The sequence below is a fragment of the Lactuca virosa genome, chromosome 4, assembly GCF_052849685.1.
Source record: "Lactuca virosa cultivar CGN04683 chromosome 4, Lactuca_virosa_CGN04683_v6, whole genome shotgun sequence".
Taxonomy (NCBI): domain Eukaryota; kingdom Viridiplantae; phylum Streptophyta; class Magnoliopsida; order Asterales; family Asteraceae; genus Lactuca; species Lactuca virosa.
Genome location: NC_136429.1, coordinates 42976208 through 42984828, shown reverse-complemented (window position 1 = coordinate 42984828; position 8621 = coordinate 42976208). Strand labels below are relative to the sequence as shown.

The 8621-nt window shown below is 32.4% G+C and overlaps 1 protein-coding gene across 3 annotated transcripts; it reads left to right on the top strand.

Moving 5' to 3' along the window:
• The first annotated feature begins 1525 nt into the window (after positions 1-1525).
• Positions 1526-3507, top strand: LOC145103933 (uncharacterized). 3 transcript variants are annotated; one of them, XM_079041204.1, is made up of 3 exons: positions 1526-1668; positions 1774-2390; positions 2525-3507. In XM_079041204.1, exons 2-3 carry the CDS (start codon positions 1988-1990, stop codon positions 2989-2991), a joined length of 870 nt encoding a protein of 289 aa, XP_078897330.1. In that variant the 5' UTR covers positions 1526-1668; positions 1774-1987; the 3' UTR covers positions 2992-3507. The 3 variants fall into 3 exon arrangements, with proteins under 3 accessions (XP_078897330.1, XP_078897329.1, XP_078897331.1); XM_079041203.1 differs by having other exon boundaries at positions 1526-1685; XM_079041205.1 differs by having other exon boundaries at positions 1529-2390; positions 2534-3507.
• Positions 3508-8621: the final 5114 nt, after the last annotated feature.

The following is an 8621-nucleotide window of genomic DNA, read 5'->3' as shown; positions in this document are numbered from 1 at the left end:
CTCGGCTAAATTCTTTAATTGGTGACCATAATCGATAATGGAGGAAGAACCATTCTTGGTATTGTGAAATTGGTTTTAAAGTTGAAGCATTCGTGATAATCTGGGAGTCAATTGACTCCCAGTCCGCATCATCATTACCTTGAGGAGTGGATGACCATGTACTTTGGCACTCTTGCACATGTCTAAGAATATACGCTTCCATAATTTGTATTTTGAACCATCAACAAATAGCTTGAAACTAAATTAAGAGCATACATTAGTAAGTGAAAAAACCAATTGGTTGGTTGTTGGAGTCGTGAGGGTGCTCGATGATGCAGAGGAAGACATATTGTCGGAGAAAATCGAAGAAACAAATAATAATAGAGGCATAAAATAACAAAAAAAAAAAAAGCTTAACCTTTGGTAGGGAGAATAGTAATGTACCAATAACCTAATACTTTAGATGAGAAGGTAGGCGAGAACAACGACGAGAACCACAATTATGCTGCAAGGGAAGGCATCAACAAGACGGCAGCAACCGGTGGCGATCAACGATGCACTCATGACAGTGGTTATCGATCAACAGTGAAGACACTGGAAAAAAATACCAACTATTTTTAGGGTAGACCTAGAATTGTGTGGCTCCATACCATGTTGAATATTGTAGAAACCCGTTAGTTAGGGTTACGTATATTGCAATCAATATATATGGATACATACTATACACATATATAAAAAGGAGAATAAATACATTTAACACTCACTAATAAAATATCATCAACGAAGTAGAAGGTTGATGTGATCTAGTTCACGGGTAACTCTCTTCTAGTTGATTTCTTGTCTATCTTTTCATGTCATGATTGCAACTAATTAAAACAATTCATTTACAGCTTTATATAACTTTTATGGTTTATTTTCCTTCTAAATTTCTTCTTGTTGGCATTTAAAGAGAGTTTAAAGAGAGACTGTATTTGTTAGACATGTAGAAATATTTAATGTTGATGTTATTAAATAATATGTGAGCACTTTAATTTATTTATGGCCCATAACATTGTTAGTCATATACAGTAGAACCTCTATAATTTAATACTCGATAATATATAACCTCGATAAAATTAATAATTTGTCTGGGACCAATACAAAATTGGACCCCAATCAATAAAATAATAAATTAATAAATTTTTTGAAATCCCAGTGTAAATATATTGGTCCCAACGAAACTATAAATTAATAATTACTAAAATATTCTAAAATTCTAGAATTGTCTAGTAAAAAATGAATCTATAATCACTTGTTTTTTTTTTGTTAACTTCGAATCTATATTGAGTTTGATATTGTTCTTTGACTAACTTTCAAATCGAAAATTTTGTCAACCCACTTCACCAAATCCTGTTGAGTGCATCCTTGTTTGTCAACCCACTTCACCAAATCCTGTTGAGTGCATCCTTGTTTGTCAACCCACTTCACCAAATCCTGTTGAGTGCATCCTTGATGATCTTTCTGATACTCGCATAATATGTGAGCACTTTAATTTATTTATGGCCCATAAACATCGTTAGTCATATATTGATTTAGTCTAGAAGTTTACAAGTGTCTCATGCCATTGATATAAAAGCAAATTCCTTATTATATATATCGCACTTCCATGCTCAAGACCCAATAAGGATATCCGAGTTCATGTTTTGTTAGGTGTCGCCATTCCTTTGGTGTTGCAATCTTTTTCTACATCCATATATTTGAATTTACCAGTATAGTTTCTTGTTTGTCAATATCTAATTAAATTATACTTTGTAGTTCTTACAGATTCCATCATCACCGGGATTATTGTGATGCACAAGTGCTTGAGGATGCATCAATTATTGGAAATAACAACACCACCAATTCTATCAGCTCAACTACATCATATCTACCATCATCCTACATAGGAGACAACTCGATAGGAAGCACTACCAATATCAACAACAATAGCCTTATTGGGTCAACTACGTCATATTTACCAATTTCTGCCATGGGAAGCAACAACAACATCAACAACCTAATAGACTCAACTATGTCACATCTACAAACGTTCAACAGTCACATAGGATTCACTACACCACATCTAGGTCCTCAGATTTCCTCCATCCAGAACCAGACCAGCCAGTCTGGGTTGTCTCCTTTAATAACTGAGCATGAGAGCCTTACGAATGACCCATCATGGGGATTAAACTTGGCAAGGATTCCTTATAATATCTCTTCTCTTTCATCAACTCCACAAAACCAACATGAATTTCAGGAAAAAACTGGGATGGGGTATTACACAAATCTAATGAATATCGAATATAGCAATGTGAACCCTGAGAATACCAGCTTTATGGGAGATGTTAGCCAATATGGAAGTGTGGAAGGATCGAACTTATATTCAGGTCCAGGTATGATACTTAATAACTCAATTTTTCTTAATCTGACATCATATGCGACTAGCTAACGCTACTTTTGGAACACTCAACTTTTGAGTATACTTGGTAGAGTTCTAGAACCAGCATCACTTCTAATATGGTACAAGGCTTTGCAGGGACTTCCTCCAGTGAATTTCAAGGGTTTAGCATGCTTCCTATTGGCACACCTAATCTTGTTGCAAACATGGATCTGTATGGCTCAACTTCTGGAAACAGTAATGCTTCTAACATGGTGCAACCATATGCAATGTCTTCCTCTAGCTATGGTGGATTTATCATCCCACAAGAGCACAATTCTCTCTTTGACAGCCAGCACTTCGGGATTGCAGAAAACAGTGGATTTCATGATATCATGAACTCACTCCATAATCCGGTAACTGGCAGAGGTGTTGAATTCTCTACTATCAACGAGGATGTTGGTAGTAGCTACAACCAAGGGAATTACAGTGGTTATGTCGATGGTAGTGGATACATCAACTATGGAGCTGAAAGAGAAGTTTGGAACTCAGGAACAGGAACAACAATGGGAGCAGACGAAGATCAGTACTGGAACCAACATGGGTTTGGGTTTTGAATGATCCACTGGGTTCATGTTAACTTTCACTACTGTTGGATTTCATGGGTATTATGCAAGAAGAATAAAGCAAGTGCGTATGGTGTTTTCGGTTTCTAGTTTAGTTGCTTCACAACTTTTTATATATCTGAATGAAATGCTCAAGATGTTTGTATTGGTTTGAGTAAATTACACGAATGGTCCCTATGGTTTGGGGTAATTTGCACGCTTGGTCCCTAACTTATTTTTTTAACTTGGAAGGTTCCTACTGTTTCTTTTTGTTACACGCTTGGTCTCTACTATTTGTTTTTGTTACGCGTTTGGTCCTTGTCTTACCTAAAAAGACTATTATTTAAATAGAGAAAAATGATGTGGTAGGTAAGACAGGGACCAAGCGTGTAACAAAAACAAACAGTAGGGACCTTCCGAGTTAAAAAAATAAGTTAGGGACCAAACGTGCAAATTACCCTAAACCATAAGGACCATTCGTGTAATTTACTCTATTGGTTTTTAGAATGATACTTGAACTTATTAGGAGAGGGTGTGTTGATACTTATGTGGGTGTGTTGATACTTTTGTTGATTGATTACTGCTCACTTGCTTCAGAGATATCTTAATTTTAGTTTTAAATTTAAATAAATGCTAGTTACTAGTGTTAATTAAGCACCTGGTCGGTTTTATTTTTCTCTCTTTTGGTTCCTTTTTTGTAGTTCACCTGTTTCACTTGTTAGATGCAAATTCACTACTAGTATTATTAAGAACTCGATGTTTTAATAAGTTTAGTATCATGCTCACTCAAACTACCATCCCCCTTTAGGTTCTTTGAACTCTGTTCGCATTCATCAATTTTCTTACACATTTGCAATCACTCTTATGCTCTATGTGCAATATAAATAAGCCATTGCATTCATTTATGTCTTTTTATTTGTTTAAACTCTTTCCTTTTCTTTTTCATGGATAACCTTATCATCCAGAATATGTTTACTAAATTCATTACAGTTACACAAATGAACAAAAAACAATAAATCAATCACCCAACTTGAAAAACTGAAGAAGGAAGAAATTAAGAATCTTAGTATCATGCAACTATAACTACAACAAACAAAAATCATAAATTTTCTAATTCAAGAGTTTATAACAAAATTTTATGAACGTTTGGTTTGGTCTGTTTGGAAGACTGCAATTGAGGGCCAAGGCTTCGAAAATCAAATGTTTTGGTTGTTTGACTTGAGTTCCATAACTGACGATTCGATTTCCGTTAATCAATTTCCCTCGCACCCAGCACCACCTTTTATATTTTCTTTTTTTCTGAAAATAAGTATATTTTGAAGCAAGGGTTCGAAAGTACTAGGGGTGTTGATCGGGTAATTTTTTCGGGTTTCGGGTAATTCGGGTCGGGTAATTCGGGTTTTTCATGTTAAAAAAAATACCCGTTACCCGACCCAAATTAAATTCGGATAATTCGGGTTTGGGTAATTCGGGTAGTGGATCGGGTTTGGGTAACTCAGGTAGTGGGTCGGATTCGGGTAATTCGGATAGTATCCGAAATATATAATTTTTTTTGAATTTCCCCTGAAAATAAATTTAATGAAATAAATATGTCATGCTTTATTAGTCTTGTTTATATAAACAAACGAGGCATAAACGAAGTTACTTAAACTTTGAACATTGAGATTTTTTAGTCAATAATACTTGAGATATCAAGTAATCTTTTAACAGCTTAATTTAATCTAATAAGATGTTAAAAAAACAAATACTTAAAGGTCTTAGTTTAAAAGTTTAAAATGTTTAAGATAATTGTAGCTAGGGTTGTCAAATATGTACCACGGAGAACCAACCAACATGTTACCAACCGAACCAAGAAAGTTGGTTACCAATATATTTGGTAGCCAACATGTTTGGTTGGTAGTACCGTACCAACAAATTCATATATATATATATATATATATATATATATATATATATATATATATATATATATATATATATATATATATATATATATATATATAAACCAAATCGTATTTTTAAATGTGAACTGTTTATTGTTTACGATTTTAGAAAGTATGATATTAGACATTAAACTTAGTCGATAGTTATTACCACATTAGATAAAAAAAACTGAAAAGTTACTTATTAAAATTTTTTAGTAACTAAAATAGTTAATTTACTAATTTATATTAAATGTCCCATATCGTTACTAGTCTTTAACTATTACAATTGAAAATTAGAAAAAATTTGGTAATATACCATTACCAATTTGTACCAACCAAACTTGTTGGTAGCCAAACAAGTTGGTACCAAGTATAGTTGGTACGGTACTGGTAGCAAAAAAATTATACCAACTATAATTGGTACGGTACACGGTTTGAGTAAAAATCAACTGGTACCGTACCATGTTCAGCCCTAATTATAGCCATAAGTTTTGTCATGTTCTGAAGTTTCATCAAGATAATGAGTTTTTAATTGTAATAAAAACTATAATTTAGAAAATAGTTAAATTTAAAGAACATAGTGATATATAAACAATTGTTTTTAATATTGTTAGTGTCATACTGCCATAATAAAAGAGATTCATGTTTTACAATAATAATAGTTAGTTTAAGAGTGATCAAATACCTGCTACTGGGTACAAGCTCTACGAAAAAAATTAAAATAATTTGGGTAATTCGGGTATAACCGAAACCCAACAAATGTACCCTATACCTGACCGAAAAAAAAAAACCAGGTTACCCGAATACCCGAAAAAATTTACCCGATATCCGAAAAAATCGGGCGGGTAATTCGGGTATCGGGTATTTTCGAGAGGGCTATTCGAAACTCAAAAGTTCATTTCTCTATCAAATCGGGCCTCGCTTTTGGGTTCTTAACATTACCTAATCTTTTTTTTTTCTTTTTTGAATAATAACTATCAAATTGGGCTTCGCTTTTGGGCTATGGGCGATCTAGGTCGCCCCCACCATCTGAGACGAGCCATTGTCGAGAAGGTAATCGTTGTGAAACTTCATACTCTTCCTTGTGAATTTGAGATTCTCTGCTGAAAATGAATCCGTACAAGATTATCTGTCTCAGATGAATACAATTATAACCAAAAAGAAATTATATTAGGAGGAAATAACCGAATAATGGTTGTTTTAAAATTTTAATGAAATCTTACGTCTACATTTCATCCTAAGGAAGCCCATAGCATGTCTAATTATATATTTGATGAATTAATGAGTCGCTTACAATCTCATGAGGAAAGGTGGAATAGGTCACAAGAACAAAATAAGCAAAAAGTTTTTGCAGGTAAAGGGGGATTAAAGTTTTGGTGGTAGAGGATATGACGAAGTTGCTGTCTATAGAGGTAGAGTAAAACCTATATGTAATAAAGATAATGAAAAATTAAAAAAAAAAATGTATTTCTAGTTGTTGTACTATGAAATCCAAAGTTTATGGGTTCTATAATCAAATTGCTTAAAATTTGATTATTAGTATAGATGTCGTGATTAATGAGGATGCCAGATGATCTTGGAAAGAAAACAAATGGGTAAATTTTATTCCTTTCTCAAGTGCTATTATTGATTTTGTGCCACTTAAACCAAAATATGTGAGTCCAAATTTTTATGGTTCCATGTCGCATCAATATAGATTCTTTAAATAACAATTCAACTTCATCTTCACCATAAACGCTATTCACCATGTTCATCTATTGAAACTTCATATACAGGCCAGTCCTAGAAAATTTGGTGCCACGGACAAAATAAAAAGTTCGGGCCTTTATAATTTTTTTTTAGAGAACGGCACCTTTAGAAATTTTTATTAACTAAAAAAATAATATAATTGAATACTAGGACTCCCCACCTATGAAAAAAAAAAGCTTCACAAAGGCCATGAAAACCAAACAACCTAACAACTAATTATACATAACAACAAAATAAAAAGGCTATGAACATGCTTTGAACCCTAAGAGAATAACCTCTAAGAAATTCAAAAACCCCAACACATGTGGCTGGCATAATATTATGAAGTTCAGAAAAACGGGGAAATCAAAACAAGAAAGATTAACATTCAAAAATTGAAATTAAGCAAATGAAAAAGAAATTATCTCTAAAAATCGATAAGCAACTTACATGATTCACAATCAAAATGTCATAAACTTGGATTCTCAGATTCTACACAATAAAACAATATAAGATTCTGAACATCAGAAAACATTCATAAAAAATGACAAATTTACATAAATGGTCGTGGTTGACAAAATCGACCAATTATGGTCCTTACGACGAATTCTTTACATAGATGGTCAATGTGGTTTCAAAATCTTGCAGAGACGGTCCTTTGGGCTAAAGGTGTTAACTTTTTTAGTTAAGTTCTATGTGAAATGACATATTTGTCCTTCCAGCATAGGGACCATTTATGGAATTTGTTCCCGCCATAGGGATCATTTATGTAATTTTCTCTATTATTTATTTTTATTTTTACTTAATTTATTTATATATTTTAGGATTTAGATGTTTTTAAGATTTTGTTTGGATATGTTTTTTAATGTTTTTCTTTTATACTTTTTAGCAAATATTTTTTAACGTTTGTTCAAATAATTTTTTCTTATTTTTTTGACGTTTTTTCAAATACATTTATTGATGTTTTTTGATGTTCTATTGGAATAATTTTTTCTAATTCTTTTACGTTTTTTAAGTAGATTTTTAATGTTTTTATTAGGTTTTGTTTTTTATATTTTTTGAAGAATTTATAGTCACCGTTGTGGCAACCATTTTTTGGCAAGTATATATTTCAGACTTTTTGTCAAAATCAAAAGACTTGGAGCAGAGAGTTGTGATTGAAAGCGAAAAATACCTTCTAAGAACCCTTGGAAGGAAGAAGAATATTGGAAATCAATCTTTAGAGATTTTTAGAGGAAGAACATCATTAGATCATTCGGTTTGCTAGTTTTTACCATGTCTATTCTTGTTAAATCAGATTTCATGTGTGTTTCTACTTCAATTATGGGCTAAAACCTTATACTTTCGTTTAATGATAAGGAACCCTAATACTATGTGTTAGTTTCTCTTTTCATGGATTTATTGAAGTTGGTTTACCTTGTATTTGATAGATCACTCACTAGTATGTTAAAAGGTTCAATCTTTAATGCTTAGATTTCAAGTTTTGTGTAGTTAGATGACCATTTTGATTGCATGAACTTGTTTACCTAGTTGTTAATGAATCTTAAATTGCTAGAGCTAGTGATTGGCTAAACCCTAGATTAGGTGATAAAGATAGTAGCTTTAACTATGATAGAGAGCATAATTAGATCATAATTTGTGCGTTGGTTATTGTCTTAATCTTAGATAATTAATCTTAGATTTATCATTCATAGCCCAAAAATCTTCATAATCAATTAAGTGTCCCACTTGTGCAAGACCATTGCCTAGTAGTTCATGAGTTGGTAAAAACATTAGGAGATTGGACCAAGACTTCTTATAACATTTATATTGGTAACCAACTGAAATTAATCCATGTACTGAAACTAACCATAGGAAAAAATGTGATTCAAAGCTAAACGGAAGTACCTTCATTCTCTTGATCTACAATCGTCTTTAATTGGTAGCTTTAGTTTTTAGTTGTTTTAGTAATTAATTAAGTTAACCTGAACTTGCAAAATCATATAAAAA

Excerpts from the sequence above, each read along its gene's own strand:
- LOC145103933 (XM_079041204.1), top strand. The coding sequence starts at position 1,988 with ATGGGAAGCAACAACAACATCAACAACCTAATAGACTCAACTATGTCA. Across the intron at positions 2,391-2,524 it reads GAACTTATATTCAGGTCCAG|GCTTTGCAGGGACTTCCTCC; the intron begins GTATGATACTTA and ends ATATGGTACAAG.